Source organism: Hemitrygon akajei, chromosome 14, assembly GCF_048418815.1.
Source record: "Hemitrygon akajei chromosome 14, sHemAka1.3, whole genome shotgun sequence".
NCBI lineage: Eukaryota > Metazoa > Chordata > Chondrichthyes > Myliobatiformes > Dasyatidae > Hemitrygon > Hemitrygon akajei.
The window spans coordinates 64872621-64895692 of record NC_133137.1 but is presented as its reverse complement, the minus strand read 5'-3'; the positions used below and the strand labels follow the sequence as shown (position 1 = coordinate 64895692).

Genomic DNA, 23072 nt, shown 5'->3' with positions numbered 1-23072 from the left:
CATCGTCTTTTATGTTGTGCAGTATGTAGATTGTTTGCTCTGCTGTCGGATCTTCCAATGTATCACATTTCAAGGTGAGCATAATTGCTTTTAATGAATTTTTTCACAGAAGAAACAACAACACCAACCACAACTGAATCTACGACCACTTCAACAACAGGTGAGTGATGTACACTGATCAATTTACACTGATCGATTTATTTTTATTAAAACACTGTTCATAGGCTCCACAAACTCATGCGCAGTGTCCTGCCTTCACCCTCCACATTTGTGACTTCAGTTCATGGAACTGCAGATACAGTCAGTCACAAGACATCGAGTAGTACAGCACAGGGAAGGCCGACTTTAGAGTCTTCTGGCTTCACTATGGATGGTGTTCCAACTCAGAACAATAGTAGGGTAGCTGTGCTCAAATTTTGTTTTCAACTTCCAATCATCCTTAATGAAAATTACAGTCTCTTGCCTTTTCAGCCCTTCAGTTTACACCTAACACAGGCCATTGAAACAGAGAAATATAGAGAACCTACAGCACAATACAGGCCCTTCGGCCCACAATGTTGTGTCAAACATCTACCTGCTCTAAAAATTACTTAGGGTTACCCAAAGCCCTCCATCGTTCTCAGCACCATGAACTTATCCAAAAGTGTTTTAAAAGACACGATCGTATCAGCCTCCACCACCATCGATGGCAGCTTCCTCCACGCAGTCACCACTCTCTGACTAAAAAGGTTACGCTGACATCTCAATGATTATTGATTTGAATTTTAAGTTAAGAATTCTGCATACTATTCCTTCAGAAACTGAATGCATTCCTTTCTTCAAATGATCACTCATTAAACCAATCAAAATATGCTAACTTGAATAAGAGCTCCGTCATCAGTAGCGAAATCAGGAATCTAAAATTGAGATTCCAATGGGGATAGCATTTTGATCTCTGCCATGGACATCTTATTACACCACCATGAGCATTGCTGATGTCTTGAGATGAGGATATGAGAAGCAGAACTGCAGGGTTATGATGTGTTGTTGCTGATACATCTGTCTCCGATAGTTTGGAGTGATGGATGTTGTTTATTACATATCCAATCTGTCATTAATTTCCATGATTTCCGAGCATTACACCTGTCAGCTACAACAGAACAACAGTATCTCGAATGCAGATCAGACTCATTGCCCATTGCATGATGACCATGTAATGTAGAGCTTGTATAAGTGAATATTGTTGCTGGTTAGTTTCTGATTTTCAGTTTGGTGTCACTTGCTCAAAGTAATTCACACATTTAATCTGCACAATAAATGTCATTTTTTATCAGCAGTTCCACAACTGTTGAGTGAAGTCTTTCCAAAATGTTTATCAACAGATACACGAGCCAAATGACATTAATAGCTCTACGAATTAGTGTGATGTATCTGAGCATGATCAGATTTGCTTTCTCTTTCACACTTACAGTTAAGCACATCATTACACACCAAAACAGTGAAGAGTGAAAGAAAATTGCTACTTTATTGAATCACAGTATAAATGCTGCAAATTAATATCTACTGGCTAAATAGTCCAGGTTTTTAACTATTCCACATTTATTCTCAGTGTTTCAACAATTGCAGCTCAGCATGGCATTAAACTGCATTTGTAGAGTGAGCTGTGCAGCTGAGGTAGATTAGGTATTAACTGTTTTCTTGTATATTGAGTGCCTTTTATATTTTTGCAGCAGAGACAAGCACCACAGTGACACCAAGCACCACTACTTCCACAACAGGTGAGTGAAGCCACTGAAGGTTTATCCCGCATCCTCTGTCATCGTCTTTTATTTTGTGCAGTATGTAGATTGTTTGCTCTGCTGTCGGATCTTCCAATGTATCACATTTCAAGGTGAGCATAATTGCTTTTAATGAATTTTTTCACAGAAGAAACAACAACACCAACCACAACTGAATCTACGACCACTTCAACAACAGGTGAGTGATATACACTGATCGATTTATTTTTATTAAAACGCAGCTCATAGGCTCCACAAACTCATGCGCAGTGTCCTGCCTTCACCCTCCACATTTGTGACTTCAGTTCATGGAACTGCAGATACAGTCAGTCACAAGACATCGAGTAGTACAGCACAGGGAAGGCCGACTTTAGAGTCTTCTGGCTTCACTATGAATGGTGTTCCAACTCAGAACAATAGTAGTGTAGCTGTGTTCAAATTTTGTTTTCAACTGCCAATCATCCTTAATGAAAATTACAGTCTCTTGCCTTTTCAGCCCTTCAGTTTACACCTAACACAGGCCATTGAAACATAGAAATATAGAAAACCTACAGCACAATACAGGCCTTTCGGCCCACAATGTTGTGTCAGACATCTACCTGCTCTGGAAATACTCAGAGTTACCCAAAGCCCTCTATGTTTCTGAGCACCATGAACTTATCCAAAAGTGTTTTAAAAGACCCGATCATATCAGCCTCCACCACCATCGATGGCAGCTTCCTCCACGCACTCACCACTCTCTGCCTAAAAAAGTTACACTGACATCTCAATGGTTATTGATTTGAATATTAAGAATTCTGCACACTATTCCTTCAGAAATTGAATGCATTCCTTTCTTCAAATGATCACTCATTACACCAGTCAAGGTATGCTAACTTGAATAAGAGCTCCGTCATGAGTAGCGAAATCAGGAATCTAAAATTGAGATTCCAATACGGATAGCCGTTTGGTCTCTGCCATAGACATCTTATTACACCACCATGAGCCTTGCTGACGTCTTGAGATGAGGATATGAGAAGCAGAACTGCTGCTGATACATCTGTCTCTGATAATTTGGAGTGATGGATGTTGTTTGTTACATATCCAATCTGTCATTAATTTCCATGATTCCTGAGCAATACACCTGTCAGCTACAACAGAACACCAGTATCTCGAATGCAGATCACACTCATTGCCCATTGCATGTTGACCATTTAAAGTAGAGCTTGTATAAGTGAGTATTGTTGCTGGTTAGTTTCTGATTTTCAGTTTGGTGTCACTTGCTCAAAGTAATTCACACATTTAATCTGCAAAATAAATGTCATTTATATCAGCAGTTCCACAACTGTTGAGTGAAGTCTTTCCAAAATGTTTATCAACAGATACACGAGCCAAATGACATTAATAGCTCTACGAATTAGTGTGATGTATCTGAGCATGATCAGATTTGCTTTCTCTTTCACACTTACAGTTCAGCACATCATTACACACCAAAACAGTGAAGAGTGAAAGAAAATTGCTACTTTATTGAATCACAGTATAAATGCTGCAAATTAATATCTACTGGCTAAATACCCTTTAGGTTTTTAACTATTCCGCATTTATTCTCAGTGTTTCAACAATTGCAGCTCAGCATGGCATTAAACTGCATTTGTAGACTGAGCTGTGCAGCTGAGGTAGATTAGGTATTAACTGTTTTCTTGTATATTGAGTGCCTTTTATATTTTTGCAGCAGAGACAACTACCACAGTGACACCAAGCACCACTACTTCCACAACAGGTGAGTGAAGCCACTGAAGGTTTATCCCGCATCCTCTGTCATCGTCTTTTATTTTGTGCAGTATGTAGATTGTTTGCTCTGCTGTCGGATCTTCCAATGTATCACATTTCAAGGTGAGCATAATTGCTTTTAATGAATTTTTTCACAGAAGAAACAACAACACCAACCACAACTGAATCTACGACCACTTCAACAACAGGTGAGTGATGTACATTAATCGATTTATTTTTATTAAAACACTGTTCATAGGCTCCACAAACACATGCGCTGTGTCCTGCCTTCACCCTCCACATCTGTGACTTCAGTTCATGGAACTGCAGATACAGTCAGTCACAAGACATCGAGTCGTACAGTACAGGGAAAGCCAACTTTAGAGTCTTCTGGCTTCACTATGGATGGTGTTCCAACTCAGAACAATAGTAGTGTAGCTGTGCTCAAATTTTGTTTTCAACTTCCAATCATCCTTAATGAAAATTCCAGTCTCTTGCCTTTTCAGCCCTTCGGATTACACCTAACACAGGCCATTGAAACATAGAAATATATAAAACCTACAGCACAATACAGGCCCTTCGGTCCACAATGTTGTGTCAAACATCTACCTGCTCTAGAAATTACTTAGCGTTAACAAAGCCCTCTATCGTTCTGAGCACCATGAACTTATCCAAAAGTGTTTTAAAAGACCCGATCGTATCAGCCTCCACCACCATCGATGGCAGCTTCCTCCACGCACTCACCACTCTCTGCCTAAAAAAGTTACACTGACATCTCAATGGTTATTGATGTGAATATTAAATTAAGAATTCTGCACTCTATTTCTTCAGAAATTGAATGCATTCCTTTCTTCAAATGATCACTCATTACTCCAGTCAAGATATGCTAACTTGAATAAGAGCTCCGTCATGAGTAGCGAAATCAGGAATCTAAAATTGAGATTCCACTGGGGATAGCCTTTTGGTCTCTGCCATGGACATCTTATTACACCACCATGAGCATTGCTGACGTCTTGAGATGAGGATATGAGAAACAGAACTGCTGCTGATACATCTGTCTCTGATAGTTTGGAGTGATGGATGTTCTTTATTACATGTCCAATCTGTCATTAATTTCCATGATTCCCGAGAATTACACCTGTCAGCTACAACAGAACACCAGTATCTCAAATGCAGATCACACTCATTGCCCATTGCATGTTGACCATATAAAGTAGAGCTTGTATAAGTGAATATTGTTGCTGGTTAGTTTCTGATTTTCAGTTTGGTGTCACTTGCTCAAAGTAATTCACACATTTAATCTGCACAATAAATGTCATTTTTTATCAGCAGTTCCACAACTGTTGAGTGAAGTCTTTCCAAAATGTTTATCAACAGATACACGAGCCAAATGACATTAATAGCTCTACGAATTAGTGTGATGTATCTGAGCATGATCAGATTTGCTTTCTCTTTCACACTTACAGTTAAGCACATCATTACACACCAAAACATTGAAGAGTGAAAGAAAATTGCTACTTTATTGAATCACAGTATAAATGCTGCAAATTAATATCTACTGGCTAAATAGTCCAGGTTTTTAACTATTCCACATTTATTCTCAGTGTTTCAACAATTGCAGCTCAGCATGGCATTAAACTGCATTTGTAGAGTGAGCTGTGCAGCTGAGGTAGATTAGGTATTAACTGTTTTCTTGTATATTGAGTGCCTTTTATATTTTTGCAGCAGAGACAAGCACCACAGTGACACCAAGCACCACTACTTCCACAACAGGTGAGTGAAGCCACTGAAGGTTTATCCCGCATCCTCTGTCATCGTCTTTTATTTTGTGCAGTATGTAGATTGTTTGCTCTGCTGTCGGATCTTCCAATGTATCACATTTCAAGGTGAGCATAATTGCTTTTAATGAATTTTTTCACAGAAGAAACAACAACACCAACCACAACTGAATCTACGACCACTTCAACAACAGGTGAGTGATATACACTGATCGATTTATTTTTATTAAAACGCAGCTCATAGGCTCCACAAACTCATGCGCAGTGTCCTGCCTTCACCCTCCACATTTGTGACTTCAGTTCATGGAACTGCAGATACAGTCAGTCACAAGACATCGAGTAGTACAGCACAGGGAAGGCCGACTTTAGAGTCTTCTGGCTTCACTATGGATGGTGTTCCAACTCAGAACAATAGTAGTGTAGCTGTGCTCAAATTTTGTTTTCAACTTCCAATCATCCTTAATGAAAATTACAGTCTCTTGCCTTTTCAGCCCTTCAGATTACACCTAACACAGGCCATTGAAACATAGAAATATATAAAACCTACAGCACAATACAGGACCTTCGGCCCACAATGTTGTGTCAAACATCTACCTGCTCTAGAAATTACTTAGGGTTACCCAAAGCCCTCCATCGTTCTGAGCACCATGAACTTATCCAAAAGTGTTTTAAAAGACCCGATCGTATCAGCTTCCACCAACATCGATGGCAGCTTCATCCACGCATTCACCACTCTCTGCCTAAAAAAGTTACGCTGACATCTCAATGATTATTGATTTGAATTTTAAGTTAAGAATTCTGCATACTATTCCTTCAGAAACTGAATGCATTCCTTTCTTCAAATGATCACTCATTACACCAGTCAAAATATGCTAACTTGAATAAGAGCTCCGTCATCAGTAGCGAAATCAGGAATCTAAAATTGAGATTCCAATGGGGATAGCCTTTTGGTCTCTGCCATGGACATCTTATTACACCACCATGAGCATGGCTGATGTCTTGAGATGAGGATATGAGAAGCAGAACTGCAGGGTTATGATGTGTTGTTGCTGATACATCTGTCTCCGATAGTTTGGAGTGATGGATGTTGTTTATTACATATCCAATCTGTCATTAATTTCCATGATTTCCGAGCATTACACTTGTCAGCTACAACAGAACACCAGTATCTCGAATGCAGATCAGACTCATTGCCCATTGCATGATGACCATGTAATGTAGAGCTTGTATAAGTGAATATTGTTGCTGGTTAGTTTCTGTTTTTCAGTGTGGTGTCACTTGCTCAAAGTAATTCACACATTTAATCTGCACAATAAATGTCATTTTTTATCAGCAGTTCCACAACTGTTGAGTGAAGTCTTTCCAAAATGTTTATCAACAGATACACGAGCCAAATGACATTAATAGCTCGACAAATTTGTGTGATGTATCTGAGCATGATCAGATTTGCTTTCTCTTTCACACTTACAGTTAAGCACATCATTACACACCAAAACATTGAAGAGTGAAAGAAAATTGCTACTTTATTGAATCACAGTATAAATGCTGCAAATTAATATCTACTGGCTAAATAGTCCAGGTTTTTAACTATTCCGCATTTATCCTTAGTGTTTCAACAATTGCAGCTCAGCATGGCATTAAACTGCATTTGTAGACTGAGCTGTGCAGCTGAGGTAGATTAGGTATTAACTGTTTTCTTGTATATTGAGTGCCTTTTATATTTTTGCAGCAGAGACAAGCACCACAGTGACACCAAGCACCACTACTTCCACAACAGGTGAGTGAAGCCACTGAAGGTTTCTCCCGCATCCTCTGTCATCGTCTTTTATTTTGTGCAGTATGTAGATTGTTTGCTCTGCTGTCGGATCTTCCAATGTATCACATTTCAAGGTGAGCATAATTGCTTTTAATGAATTTTTTCACAGAAGAAACAACAACACCAACCACAACTGAATCTACGACCACTTCAACAACAGGTGAGTGATATACACTGATCGATTTATTTTTATTAAAACGCAGCTCATAGGCTCCACAAACTCATGCGCAGTGTCCTGCCTTCACCCTCCACATTTGTGACTTCAGTTCATGGAACTGCAGATACAGTCAGTCACAAGACATCGAGTAGTACAGCACAGGGAAGGCCGACTTTAGAGTCTTCTGGCTTCACTATGGATGGTGTTCCAACTCAGAACAATAGTAGTGTAGCTGTGCTCAAATTTTGTTTTCAACTTCCAATCATCCTTAATGAAATTTACAGTCTCTTGCCTTTTCAGCCCTTCAGATTACACCTAACACAGGCCATTGAAACATAGAAATATATAAAACCTACAGCACAATACAGGCCCTTCAGCCCACAATGTTGTGTCAAACATCTACCTGCTCTAGAAATTACTTAGGGTTACCCAAAGCCCTCTATCGTTCTAAGCACCATGAACTTAACCAAAAGTGTTTTAAAAGACCCGATTGTATCAGCCTCCAACACCATCGATGGCAGCTTCCTCCACGCACTCACCACTCTCTGCCCAAAAAAGTTACACTGACATCTCAATGGTTATTGATTTGAATATTAAATTAAGAATTCTGCACACTATTCCTTCAGAAATTGAATGCATTCCTTTCTTCAAATGATCACTCATTACACCAGTCAAGGTATGCTAACTTGAATAAGAGCTCCGTCATGAGTAGCGAAATCAGGAATCTAAAATTGAGATTCCAATACGGATAGCCGTTTGGTCTCTGCCATAGACATCTTATTACACCACCATGAGCATTGCTGACGTCTTGAGATGAGGATATGAGAAGCAGAACTGCTGCTGATACATCTGTCTCTGATAGTTTGGAGTGATGGATGTTGTTTGTTACATATCCAATCTGTCATTAATTTCCATGATTCCCGAGCATTACACCTGTCAGCTACAACAGAACACCAGTATCTCGAATGCAGATCAGACTCATTGCCCATTGCATGATGACCATGTAATGTAGAGCTTGTATAAGTGAATATTGTTGCTGGTTAGTTTCTGATTTTCAGTGTGGTGTCACTTGCTCAAAGTAAATCACACATTTAATCTGCACAATAAATGTCATTTTTTATCAGCAGTTCCACAACTGTTGAGTGAAGTCTTTCCAAAATGTTTATCAACAGATACACGAGCCAAATGACATTAATAGCTCTACGAATTAGTGTGATGTATCTGAGCATGATCAGATTTGCTTTCTCTTTCACACTTACAGTTAAGCACATCATTACACACCAAAACATTGAAGAGTGAAAGAAAATTGCTACTTTATTGAAACACAGTATAAATGCTGCAAATTAATATCTACTGGCTAAATAGTCCAGGTTTTTAACTATTCCGCATTTATTCTCAGTGTTTCAACAATTGCAGCTCAGCATGGCATTAAACTGCATTTGTAGATTGAGCTGTGCAGCTGAGGTAGATTAGGTATTAACTGTTTTCTTGTATATTGAGTGCCTTTTATATTTTTGCAGCAGAGACAAGTACCACAGTGACACCAAGCACCACTACTTCCACAACAGGTGAGTGAAGCCACTGAAGGTTTATCCCGCATCCTCTGTCATCGTCTTTTATGTTGTGCAGTATGTAGATTGTTTGCTCTGCTGTCGGATCTTCCAATGTATCACATTTCAAGGTGAGCATAATTGCTTTTAATGAATTTTTTCACAGAAGAAACAACAACACCAACCACAACTGAATCTACGACCACTTCAACAACAGGTGAGTGATGTACACTGATCAATTTACACTGATCGATTTATTTTTATTAAAACACTGTTCATAGGCTCCACAAACTCATGCGCAGTGTCCTGCCTTCACCCTCCACATTTGTGACTTCAGTTCATGGAACTGCAGATACAGTCAGTCACAAGACATCGAGTAGTACAGCACAGGGAAGGCCGACTTTAGAGTCTTCTGGCTTCACTATGGATGGTGTTCCAACTCAGAACAATAGTAGGGTAGCTGTGCTCAAATTTTGTTTTCAACTTCCAATCATCCTTAATGAAAATTACAGTCTCTTGCCTTTTCAGCCCTTCAGTTTACACCTAACACAGGCCATTGAAACAGAGAAATATAGAGAACCTACAGCACAATACAGGCCCTTCGGCCCACAATGTTGTGTCAAACATCTACCTGCTCTAAAAATTACTTAGGGTTACCCAAAGCCCTCCATCGTTCTCAGCACCATGAACTTATCCAAAAGTGTTTTAAAAGACACGATCGTATCAGCCTCCACCACCATCGATGGCAGCTTCCTCCACGCAGTCACCACTCTCTGACTAAAAAGGTTACGCTGACATCTCAATGATTATTGATTTGAATTTTAAGTTAAGAATTCTGCATACTATTCCTTCAGAAACTGAATGCATTCCTTTCTTCAAATGATCACTCATTAAACCAATCAAAATATGCTAACTTGAATAAGAGCTCCGTCATCAGTAGCGAAATCAGGAATCTAAAATTGAGATTCCAATGGGGATAGCATTTTGATCTCTGCCATGGACATCTTATTACACCACCATGAGCATTGCTGATGTCTTGAGATGAGGATATGAGAAGCAGAACTGCAGGGTTATGATGTGTTGTTGCTGATACATCTGTCTCCGATAGTTTGGAGTGATGGATGTTGTTTATTACATATCCAATCTGTCATTAATTTCCATGATTTCCGAGCATTACACCTGTCAGCTACAACAGAACAACAGTTTCTCGAATGCAGATCAGACTCATTGCCCATTGCATGATGACCATGTAATGTAGAGCTTGTATAAGTGAATATTGTTGCTGGTTAGTTTCTGATTTTCAGTTTGGTGTCACTTGCTCAAAGTAATTCACACATTTAATCTGCACAATAAATGTCATTTTTTATCAGCAGTTCCACAACTGTTGAGTGAAGTCTTTCCAAAATGTTTATCAACAGATACACGAGCCAAATGACATTAATAGCTCTACGAATTAGTGTGATGTATCTGAGCATGATCAGATTTGCTTTCTCTTTCACACTTACAGTTAAGCACATCATTACACACCAAAACAGTGAAGAGTGAAAGAAAATTGCTACTTTATTGAATCACAGTATAAATGCTGCAAATTAATATCTACTGGCTAAATAGTCCAGGTTTTTAACTATTCCACATTTATTCTCAGTGTTTCAACAATTGCAGCTCAGCATGGCATTAAACTGCATTTGTAGAGTGAGCTGTGCAGCTGAGGTAGATTAGGTATTAACTGTTTTCTTGTATATTGAGTGCCTTTTATATTTTTGCAGCAGAGACAAGCACCACAGTGACACCAAGCACCACTACTTCCACAACAGGTGAGTGAAGCCACTGAAGGTTTATCCCGCATCCTCTGTCATCGTCTTTTATTTTGTGCAGTATGTAGATTGTTTGCTCTGCTGTCGGATCTTCCAATGTATCACATTTCAAGGTGAGCATAATTGCTTTTAATGAATTTTTTCACAGAAGAAACAACAACACCAACCACAACTGAATCTACGACCACTTCAACAACAGGTGAGTGATATACACTGATCGATTTATTTTTATTAAAACGCAGCTCATAGGCTCCACAAACTCATGCGCAGTGTCCTGCCTTCACCCTCCACATTTGTGACTTCAGTTCATGGAATTGCAGATACAGTCAGTCACAAGACATCGAGTAGTACAGCACAGGGAAGGCCAACTTTAGAGTCTTCTGGCTTCACTATGAATGGTGTTCCAACTCAGAACAATAGTAGTGTAGCTGTGTTCAAATTTTGTTTTCAACTGCCAATCATCCTTAATGAAAATTACAGTCTCTTGCCTTTTCAGCCCTTCAGATTACACCTAACACAGGCCATTGAAACATAGAAATATATAAAACCTACAGCACAATACAGGCCCTTCAGCCCACAATGTTGTGTCAAACATCTACCTGCTCTAGAAATTACTTAGGGTTACCCAAAGCCCTCTATCGTTCTAAGCACCATGAACTTAACCAAAAGTGTTTTAAAAGACCCAATTGTATCAGCCTCCAACACCATCGATGGCAGCTTCCTCCACGCACTCACCACTCTCTGCCCAAAAAAGTTACACTGACATCTCAATGGTTATTGATTTGAATATTAAATTAAGAATTCTGCACACTATTCCTTCAGAAATTGAATGCATTCCTTTCTTCAAATGATCACTCATTACACCAGTCAAGGTATGCTAACTTGAATAAGAGCTCCGTCATGAGTAGCGAAATCAGGAATCTAAAATTGAGATTCCAATACGGATAGCCGTTTGGTCTCTGCCATAGACATCTTATTACACCACCATGAGCATTGCTGACGTCTTGAGATGAGGATATGAGAAGCAGAACTGCTGCTGATACATCTGTCTCTGATAGTTTGGAGTGATGGATGTTGTTTGTTACATATCCAATCTGTCATTAATTTCCATGATTCCCGAGCATTACACCTGTCAGCTACAACAGAACACCAGTATCTCGAATGCAGATCAGACTCATTGCCCATTGCATGATGACCATGTAATGTAGAGCTTGTATAAGTGAATATTGTTGCTGGTTAGTTTCTGATTTTCAGTGTGGTGTCACTTGCTCAAAGTAATTCACACATTTAATCTGCACAATAAATGTCATTTTTTATCAGCAGTTCCACAACTGTTGAGTGAAGTCTTTCCAAAATGTTTATCAACAGATACACGAGCCAAATGACATTAATAGCTCTACGAATTAGTGTGATGTATCTGAGCATGATCAGATTTGCTTTCTCTTTCACACTTACAGTTAAGCACATCATTACACACCAAAACATTGAAGAGTGAAAGAAAATTGCTACTTTATTGAAACACAGTATAAATGCTGCAAATTAATATCTACTGGCTAAATAGTCCAGGTTTTTAACTATTCCGCATTTATTCTCAGTGTTTCAACAATTGCAGCTCAGCATGGCATTAAACTGCATTTGTAGATTGAGCTGTGCAGCTGAGGTAGATTAGGTATTAACTGTTTTCTTGTATATTGAGTGCCTTTTATATTTTTGCAGCAGAGACAAGTACCACAGTGACACCAAGCACCACTACTTCCACAACAGGTGAGTGAAGCCACTGAAGGTTTATCCCGCATCCTCTGTCATCGTCTTTTATGTTGTGCAGTATGTAGATTGTTTGCTCTGCTGTCGGATCTTCCAATGTATCACATTTCAAGGTGAGCATAATTGCTTTTAATGAATTTTTTCACAGAAGAAACAACAACACCAACCACAACTGAATCTACGACCACTTCAACAACAGGTGAGTGATGTACACTGATCAATTTACACTGATCGATTTATTTTTATTAAAACACTGTTCATAGGCTCCACAAACTCATGCGCAGTGTCCTGCCTTCACCCTCCACATTTGTGACTTCAGTTCATGGAACTGCAGATACAGTCAGTCACAAGACATCGAGTAGTACAGCACAGGGAAGGCCGACTTTAGAGTCTTCTGGCTTCACTATGGATGGTGTTCCAACTCAGAACAATAGTAGGGTAGCTGTGCTCAAATTTTGTTTTCAACTTCCAATCATCCTTAATGAAAATTACAGTCTCTTGCCTTTTCAGCCCTTCAGTTTACACCTAACACAGGCCATTGAAACAGAGAAATATAGAGAACCTACAGCACAATACAGGCCCTTCGGCCCACAATGTTGTGTCAAACATCTACCTGCTCTAAAAATTACTTAGGGTTACCCAAAGCCCTCCATCGTTCTCAGCACCATGAACTTATCCAAAAGTGTTTTAAAAGACACGATCGTATCAGCCTCCACCACCATCGATGGCAGCTTCCTCCACGCAGTCACCACTCTCTGACTAAAAAGGTTACGCTGACATCTCAATGATTATTGATTTGAATTTTAAGTTAAGAATTCTGCATACTATTCCTTCAGAAACTGAATGCATTCCTTTCTTCAAATGATCACTCATTAAACCAATCAAAATATGCTAACTTGAATAAGAGCTCCGTCATCAGTAGCGAAATCAGGAATCTAAAATTGAGATTCCAATGGGGATAGCATTTTGATCTCTGCCATGGACATCTTATTACACCACCATGAGCATTGCTGATGTCTTGAGATGAGGATATGAGAAGCAGAACTGCAGGGTTATGATGTGTTGTTGCTGATACATCTGTCTCCGATAGTTTGGAGTGATGGATGTTGTTTATTACATATCCAATCTGTCATTAATTTCCATGATTTCCGAGCATTACACCTGTCAGCTACAACAGAACAACAGTATCTCGAATGCAGATCAGACTCATTGCCCATTGCATGATGACCATGTAATGTAGAGCTTGTATAAGTGAATATTGTTGCTGGTTAGTTTCTGATTTTCAGTTTGGTGTCACTTGCTCAAAGTAATTCACACATTTAATCTGCACAATAAATGTCATTTTTTATCAGCAGTTCCACAACTGTTGAGTGAAGTCTTTCCAAAATGTTTATCAACAGATACACGAGCCAAATGACATTAATAGCTCTACGAATTAGTGTGATGTATCTGAGCATGATCAGATTTGCTTTCTCTTTCACACTTACAGTTAAGCACATCATTACACACCAAAACAGTGAAGAGTGAAAGAAAATTGCTACTTTATTGAATCACAGTATAAATGCTGCAAATTAATATCTACTGGCTAAATAGTCCAGGTTTTTAACTATTCCACATTTATTCTCAGTGTTTCAACAATTGCAGCTCAGCATGGCATTAAACTGCATTTGTAGAGTGAGCTGTGCAGCTGAGGTAGATTAGGTATTAACTGTTTTCTTGTATATTGAGTGCCTTTTATATTTTTGCAGCAGAGACAAGCACCACAGTGACACCAAGCACCACTACTTCCACAACAGGTGAGTGAAGCCACTGAAGGTTTATCCCGCATCCTCTGTCATCGTCTTTTATTTTGTGCAGTATGTAGATTGTTTGCTCTGCTGTCGGATCTTCCAATGTATCACATTTCAAGGTGAGCATAATTGCTTTTAATGAATTTTTTCACAGAAGAAACAACAACACCAACCACAACTGAATCTACGACCACTTCAACAACAGGTGAGTGATATACACTGATCGATTTATTTTTATTAAAACGCAGCTCATAGGCTCCACAAACTCATGCGCAGTGTCCTGCCTTCACCCTCCACATTTGTGACTTCAGTTCATGGAACTGCAGATACAGTCAGTCACAAGACATCGAGTAGTACAGCACAGGGAAGGCCGACTTTAGAGTCTTCTGGCTTCACTATGAATGGTGTTCCAACTCAGAACAATAGTAGTGTAGCTGTGTTCAAATTTTGTTTTCAACTGCCAATCATCCTTAATGAAAATTACAGTCTCTTGCCTTTTCAGCCCTTCAGTTTACACCTAACACAGGCCATTGAAACATAGAAATATAGAAAACCTACAGCACAATACAGGCCTTTCGGCCCACAATGTTGTGTCAGACATCTACCTGCTCTGGAAATTACTCAGAGTTACCCAAAGCCCTCTATGTTTCTGAGCACCATGAACTTATCCAAAAGTGTTTTAAAAGACCCGATCATATCAGCCTCCACCACCATCGATGGCAGCTTCCTCCACGCACTCACCACTCTCTGCCTAAAAAAGTTACACTGACATCTCAATGGTTATTGATTTGAATATTAAGAATTCTGCACACTATTCCTTCAGAAATTGAATGCATTCCTTTCTTCAAATGATCACTCATTACACCAGTCAAGGTATGCTAACTTGAATAAGAGCTCCGTCATGAGTAGCGAAATCAGGAATCTAAAATTGAGATTCCAATACGGATAGCCGTTTGGTCTCTGCCATAGACATCTTATTACACCACCATGAGCCTTGCTGACGTCTTGAGATGAGGATATGAGAAGCAGAACTGCTGCTGATACATCTGTCTCTGATAATTTGGAGTGATGGATGTTGTTTGTTACATATCCAATCTGTCATTAATTTCCATGATTCCTGAGCAATACACCTGTCAGCTACAACAGAACACCAGTATCTCGAATGCAGATCACACTCATTGCCCATTGCATGTTGACCATTTAAAGTAGAGCTTGTATAAGTGAGTATTGTTGCTGGTTAGTTTCTGATTTTCAGTTTGGTGTCACTTGCTCAAAGTAATTCACACATTTAATCTGCAAAATAAATGTCATTTATATCAGCAGTTCCACAACTGTTGAGTGAAGTCTTTCCAAAATGTTTATCAACAGATACACGAGCCAAATGACATTAATAGCTCTACGAATTAGTGTGATGTATCTGAGCATGATCAGATTTGCTTTCTCTTTCACACTTACAGTTCAGCACATCATTACACACCAAAACAGTGAAGAGTGAAAGAAAATTGCTACTTTATTGAATCACAGTATAAATGCTGCAAATTAATATCTACTGGCTAAATACCCTTTAGGTTTTTAACTATTCCGCATTTATTCTCAGTGTTTCAACAATTGCAGCTCAGCATGGCATTAAACTGCATTTGTAGACTGAGCTGTGCAGCTGAGGTAGATTAGGTATTAACTGTTTTCTTGTATATTGAGTGCCTTTTATATTTTTGCAGCAGAGACAACTACCACAGTGACACCAAGCACCACTACTTCCACAACAGGTGAGTGAAGCCACTGAAGGTTTATCCCGCATCCTCTGTCATCGTCTTTTATTTTGTGCAGTATGTAGATTGTTTGCTCTGCTGTCGGATCTTCCAATGTATCACATTTCAAGGTGAGCATAATTGCTTTTAATGAATTTTTTCACAGAAGAAACAACAACACCAACCACAACTGAATCTACGACCACTTCAACAACAGGTGAGTGATGTACATTAATCTATTTATTTTTATTAAAACACTGTTCATAGGCTCCACAAACACATGCGCTGTGTCCTGCCTTCACCCTCCACATCTGTGACTTCAGTTCATGGAACTGCAGATACAGTCAGTCACAAGACATCGAGTCGTACAGTACAGGGAAAGCCAACTTTAGAGTCTTCTGGCTTCACTATGGATGGTGTTCCAACTCAGAACAATAGTAGTGTAGCTGTGCTCAAATTTTGTTTTCAACTTCCAATCATCCTTAATGAAAATTCCAGTCTCTTGCCTTTTCAGCCCTTCGGATTACACCTAACACAGGCCATTGAAACATAGAAATATATAAAACCTACAGCACAATACAGGCCCTTCGGTCCACAATGTTGTGTCAAACATCTACCTGCTCTAGAAATTACTTAGCGTTAACAAAGCCCTCTATCGTTCTGAGCACCATGAACTTATCCAAAAGTGTTTTAAAAGACCCGATCGTATCAGCCTCCACCACCATCGATGGCAGCTTCCTCCACGCACTCACCACTCTCTGCCTAAAAAAGTTACACTGACATCTCAATGGTTATTGATGTGAATATTAAATTAAGAATTCTGCACTCTATTTCTTCAGAAATTGAATGCATTCCTTTCTTCAAATGATCACTCATTACTCCAGTCAAGATATGCTAACTTGAATAAGAGCTCCGTCATGAGTAGCGAAATCAGGAATCTAAAATTGAGATTCCACTGGGGATAGCCTTTTGGTCTCTGCCATGGACATCTTATTACACCACCATGAGCATTGCTGACGTCTTGAGATGAGGATATGAGAAACAGAACTGCTGCTGATACATCTGTCTCTGATAGTTTGGAGTGATGGATGTTCTTTATTACATGTCCAATCTGTCATTAATTTCCATGATTCCCGAGAATTACACCTGTCAGCTACAACAGAACACCAGTATCTCAAATGCAGATCACACTCATTGCCCATTGCATGTTGACCATATAAAGTAGAGCTTGTATAAGTGAATATTGTTGCTGGTTAGTTTCTGATTTTCAGTTTGGTGTCACTTGCTCAAAGTAATTCACACATTTAATCTGCACAATAAATGTCATTTTTTATCAGCAGTTCCACAACTGTTGAGTGAAGTCTTTCCAAAATGTTTATCAACAGATACACGAGCCAAATGACATTAATAGCTCTACAAATTTGTGTGATGTATCTGAGCATGATCAGATTTGCTTTCTCTTTCACACTTACAGTTCAGCACATCATTACACACCAAAACATTGAAGAGTGAAAGAAAATTGCTACTTTATTGCAACACACAGTAAATGCTGCAAATTAATATCTACTGACTAAATAGTCTTTAGGTTTTTAACTATTCGGCATTCATTCTCAGTGTTTCAACAATTGCAGCTCAGCATGGTATTAAACTGCATTTGTAGACTGAGCTGTGCTGCTGCAGTAGATTAGGTATTAATTGTTTTCTTGTATATTGAGTGCCTTTTATATTTTTGCAGAAGAGACAACTACCACAGTTACCCCAACCACCACTACTTCCACAACAGGTGAGTGAAGCCACTGAAGGTTTATCCCGCATTCTCTGTCATCGTCTTTTATTTTGTGCAGTATGTAGATTGTTTGCTCTCCTGTTGGTTCTTTCAATGTATTTCATTTCAAGGTGAGCATAATTGCTTTTAATGAATATTTTCACAGAAGAAACAACAACACCAACATCAACAACCACAACTGAATCTACGACCACTTCAACAACAGGTGAGTGATGTACACTGATCGATTTATTTTTATTAAAACACTGCTCATAGGCTCCACAAACTCAGGCGCAGTGTTCTGCCTTCACCCTCCACATTTGTGACTTTAGTTCATGGAACTGCAGATACAGTCAGTCCCAAGACATCGAGTAGTACAGCACAGGGAAGGCCGACTTTAGAGTCTTCTGGCTTCACTATGGATGGTGTTCCAACTCAGAACAATAGTAGTGTACCTGTGCTCACATTTTGTTTTCAACTTCCAATCATCCTTAATGAAAATTACAGTCTCTTGCCTTTTCAGCCCTTCAGTTTACACCTAACACAGGCTATTGAAACAGAGAAATATAGAAAACCTACAGCACAATACAGGCCCTTCGGCCCACAATGTTGTGTCAAACATCTACCTGCTCTAGAAATTACTTAGGGTTACCCAAAGCCCTCTATCGTTCTGAGCACCATGAACTTATCCAAAAGTGTTTTAAAAGACCCGATCGTATTAGCCTCCACCACCATCGATGGCAGCTTCCTCCACGCACTCACCACTCTCTGCCTAAAAAAGTTACACTGACATCTCAATGGTTATTGATTTGAATATTAAATTAAGAATTCTGCACACTATTCCTTCAGAAATTGAATGCATTCCATTCTTCAAATGATCACTCATTGTTCCTTGTGGTCCCAATTCTCTCTCAACGTGCTTCATGCACGGTTCTTCTCACTTGTATCTGTGATGGTTATTCTTCAAAATTACCGCCACCAGCACCCACAAAGCATCCACTTTTGTATCCATTTCTTATCAATTCAAATGTCACATTCCCGTGTCATTGGCCGCAGGTCATGTGTCTGGCCTTTAACACCTGGTCATTGGCTCTGGTTCAAAGCAGCATCCATCTATTGTCCTATTCCCATCAAGGGACAGTTGCTGACTCATGACTCTTTGTTCTCAGTCAGCAATGAGCTCGAATCACCTCAGGCATTCACAATCCTGCATGTTATAGCCAACCAAAGAACACCTCACAAATAACTCCTTATTTGGAAATGACCTCCAGTCCAGCAGATTACCTGAAGAGTCTTTGTGCCTTCTTTAAAACACTAATCAATTCCAGCATGTCAAGCTCACAAAATGGAGAATAGAGTGTCTTCACAAAATGGCAGCCTCCATCCCCCAAACACACGGCAAGAACAAAGACTGCTTCCACTGTCCTTGATTCATTTGAATTCACTGATTTGAAGATTGTCATTCTTTTTGGCCAACAAAACAAGAGATTTAAAGAGAGGATTGATCATGTTTGAGATTAAAGTAAAACCAGGAGAGAATGAATGTTACAAATGGTGATTAAGTCATTGGATGGAAGGTGCTAACTTCGTGACTGGTGCATGATGGACCATCAATAACTCTCTGAGACATGAGGCGAGATACAGGCTTTTATTGACTGGAAGAAAGAACAAGCAGCAATTGACCATCATGCTACATCCTGGAGACTGAGGGCAGGGCTCAGGCCCCAATCGCCTTTATACCGGGGTCTCTGGGAGGAGCCACATGTGCAGTCAGCAGGGGGGGCATGTCCAGACAGGTATATGTAGTTCACCACAGTGCATATGAGGAGACAAATGAAATCTGAGCTATCAAAGTAGAAAGCGATTAAAGTCAGTTGAAAGATAGAAACCAGCTGAATATCTGAAATTGTTAAATTCAGTTTTGAGTCCTAAAACTCTGTACAGAGTTGAAAGTTGAGGTGCTGTAACTTGAATTTGCACTATATTTCATTGGACAGTGTTGGAGATAGGGAAGTGAAAGTAAGAACATGGAGAGAATGAAAATGACAAACATTCAATTTCACACACTCATTATATGCAACAGTTAATCTCTCTTGGCCTCCACTCAACAATGGACCTTCCTTTTTTTCTAAAGTGTCTGCTTTTATTGGCAATTTTGGATATTACTTGTTTCTTTATAGCAGCACCTCCTCTGGACCTATCCCTCATCATTTATTAACCTTTCTTTCCCTCCTTAAGTAAACACTGTTACCCAATTTGTCCCTATCTCCACCCCATCACAGACTTCTATTCTGCTTTCTCCATTCATCCTGTTTCTCTGCAGCATAAAATTAGCTTCTTTCTAAGTTTTCCAGTTCTTACAAAAAGGAGTCATTCTGAGCTATATATTAACTATACACTCAGCAGTCACTGTATTACCACTCCTGTACCTAAAATAGAGTGGCCACTGAGTGTATGTTCATAGTCTTCTGCCAAATGACAATTAGATCATGCAATTAGTAGTAACTTACAGGATATCACATTGGTTATCTCCTTCAATATTTTCCATTTTACGAGTAGTGATAACTGAAACTAAGAGCTGGAGTCTCCACAGTGTGGATGCTTCTGAATTGTTATCATCTGTAATACAGACCATCGCTGGGAAACAAGCAGGTTCTGTCTTGTCGATATCCTCGAGTCAGTTTTGCCCCTAAGTCAGAAAGTTGGGAAAAATCACTTGAAATAGTGAGCATACCTCCATAGCACTGTAATGAATAGCACCCAAACACATAACACCAATAAGAAAAAATAACCACTACTGTATAAGTGGAGAGAGAGAATGTAAAAACTAATTCTCATTTTCATAGGGACAAACGTACACTCAGGTGACCACTTTATTAGGTGCAGGAATGGAAACTGGTGTGGTCTTCTGCTGCTGTAGCCCAGCTACTTCAAGGTTTAACATGTTATGTATTCAGTGATGCTTTCCTGCACACCACTGAATTATGGTGACCTTCCTGTCAGCATAAATCAATCTGGGCATTCTCCTCTGACCTCTCATTAACAGCACATTTTTGCCCACAGAATTGCCATGCACTGGATATTTTTTTTTTTGCACCATTCTCTGTAAACTCTAAAGATTGTTGTGCTTGAAAATCCCAGGAGATCAGTGGTTTCTGAGATACTCAAACCACCCAGTCTGGCACCAACAATTATTTTGCTGTCAAAGTCGCTTAGATCACATTTCTTCGCCATTCTGATGTTTAGTCTGAAAAACAACTGAACCTCTTGATCATGTCTGCTTGCTTTTATGCATTTATTTGCTGCCACATGATTGACTGATCAGATAATTGCATTAATGGCAGGTGTATCTAATAAAGTGGTCACTACCTGTATGTACATAGATTTAACTTTTGAATTTAATAAAGTTGTGGGGGTTCATTCCTGTCTATGGGTATCCATAAGTCATACATTCCTAACCTTAGGTTGTGATATGTAGTATCTTTTCCTTTTTTATAATCCTTCCTTTCAGTGTTTCCTCTGTGTAAATTGACAATGTGCATTATGAGATTATCAGTTTCATCATCCTGAAGACAGTGCTTATTTAAAGTAGAGATTTTCAGTGACAAATCCTGAAATGCACAATTTCTAGATTTTCTGGATAATGTTATTGTTTATAAAAGATGTTTATTTAAAGTTTTAATAATTTTTTTCATACATTGTTTTAGTGTTAGCAATACCTGATAATCTAATTAAAAGTGGTTCCTTCTTCTTTTATGGTGGCTGGCCCTGAAATTATCTGGACTATCTTTATGTACTATGCATTAAAATCAACTGTGTATTTTGCTTAGAATTGATCATGTTGTCCAGTGGAGGAATTGCATAACAATTGTTCAATCATTTAGCCTGGAGTTTGAATGCCTCCAATTTTCTTCAAAAGGAACAATCACAGCAATGGTAGCTCCATTATTTTTTTCAAAGTTTTACAAACTCCATTATTTTTCTAAATTATATTTGTGATTGCTTTGTGGACAAAAAGTAGTTTAGCCTGTTTGGCCTATATTCTCTCCCATACTCTGGCCAGTGATGTAGTGGCATCAGCACCAGACTTTGAGGGGGCTGGTCCTGAGTCCATATCCAGACGTGTCCTAACCTGGGCAGCAGCAGTATCTCTGTGGAAGAATGGCCTGGCAATCTACTTGAAACCCCTTTTTACCAGGCATTTCTAGAGACATAGCTGTTTAGCCCCACGTTAACAAGCTAATGGACTCAGTGATGAGAAAACCACCTTTCTTGAATCCAAAGGGCTAGGTCAATATGACTTGCATCCCACCAGACCAGAAAAGACGGTATGTTTTGAGCACCTGCACCCCAATCTGAGCAAATGCTGCCCACTTGCAATTACCCATCAGCAAGAAGTAACAGATCATACACTGCATACAATTATAAAGAAAGTGTACTTACAAATTTCAGCTGTATCGAACAGTTAGTAGGAAAAGAAAAAGAAAACAAAATTTAAGAGGCCCATTACAATTAACCCAGTCCAAATGTGCACAAAAGCTGGAGCTCATCTTGAAGTTGTCTTTAAGCCATGTGTTGGACCCACTGTCTGCGTGAAAGCACACTCCAGCTTCCGAACGTCACTTGAAATCCATCTCGAACAAACAGACTCCATCATGGGAATATTGGTCCTTCCTCCTAGAAGCCATTCATCTGCACAAAGCACCTTGTGCAACAGGGACTGCATCCTTGGCCATCTTCCCTCCCAGCTCCCGCCAAAAAAAGACCTCGACCTGCACCAGGGTCCGTTATAAAAATCTTTCTGCCCAGCATTCTCTAGAACCTTTCCCAATTCCACCATCCTGAATAGAGGACACTACATTCCTAAGTAAGAACATCACAACTCCTTATCTTTAACTTAAACCCACACATGCTGAAAGCAGAACAGACTGCTCTTACAAAACTGCTAAAAGGAAATACCTACAGCATAGCAGTAAAAATCTTAACTAGGGAATTACATACTTCTCTATCTTGCCACGAAACCCTATGGACAATTGCACTATCCATTGGGTAGCCATGAGTCGACAATGACTTGATGGCACTCAATAACAACCCCATTTCTACCTTCATGAGACCGGCCAATCACAATGTCACCAAATTTTACAAAAACTTTCATTGTTAGGCCTGATCTTGAACTAATTTCCTGTTAAGAATATTATAACTACCTTACTGATTATAGCATAGAAGTAGGCTATTCGGCTTACTTAGTGCTTCTCAGCTTCTACCAGTGCAATACCATCCATCCTCTTCTTACTTCCCTGTAATCCAGAATTTATTCTTTTTCACTTGCCAAGTAACTCACTTTTGAGGGTTTTTTTTTGCCACTAACCTGTACAGTAGGATAA

At 39.3% G+C, this 23072-nt stretch overlaps 1 protein-coding gene across 1 annotated transcript in view; it reads left to right on the top strand.

Annotated features, from left to right (window-relative positions):
- Positions 1 to 23072, top strand: part of LOC140738191 (uncharacterized) — a 120407-nt gene that overhangs the window by 71727 nt on the left and 25608 nt on the right. The window contains exons 60-80 of the mRNA XM_073065303.1: positions 110 to 160; positions 1710 to 1757; positions 1906 to 1956; positions 3469 to 3516; positions 3665 to 3715; positions 5232 to 5279; positions 5428 to 5478; positions 7014 to 7061; positions 7210 to 7260; positions 8778 to 8825; positions 8974 to 9024; positions 10574 to 10621; positions 10770 to 10820; positions 12338 to 12385; positions 12534 to 12584; positions 14134 to 14181; positions 14330 to 14380; positions 15894 to 15941; positions 16090 to 16140; positions 17659 to 17706; positions 17855 to 17914. Of these exons, the coding sequence (XP_072921404.1) occupies positions 110 to 160; positions 1710 to 1757; positions 1906 to 1956; positions 3469 to 3516; positions 3665 to 3715; positions 5232 to 5279; positions 5428 to 5478; positions 7014 to 7061; positions 7210 to 7260; positions 8778 to 8825; positions 8974 to 9024; positions 10574 to 10621; positions 10770 to 10820; positions 12338 to 12385; positions 12534 to 12584; positions 14134 to 14181; positions 14330 to 14380; positions 15894 to 15941; positions 16090 to 16140; positions 17659 to 17706; positions 17855 to 17914 (1050 nt within the window). The remainder of the gene's footprint in view (positions 1 to 109; positions 161 to 1709; positions 1758 to 1905; positions 1957 to 3468; positions 3517 to 3664; positions 3716 to 5231; positions 5280 to 5427; positions 5479 to 7013; positions 7062 to 7209; positions 7261 to 8777; positions 8826 to 8973; positions 9025 to 10573; positions 10622 to 10769; positions 10821 to 12337; positions 12386 to 12533; positions 12585 to 14133; positions 14182 to 14329; positions 14381 to 15893; positions 15942 to 16089; positions 16141 to 17658; positions 17707 to 17854; positions 17915 to 23072) is intronic.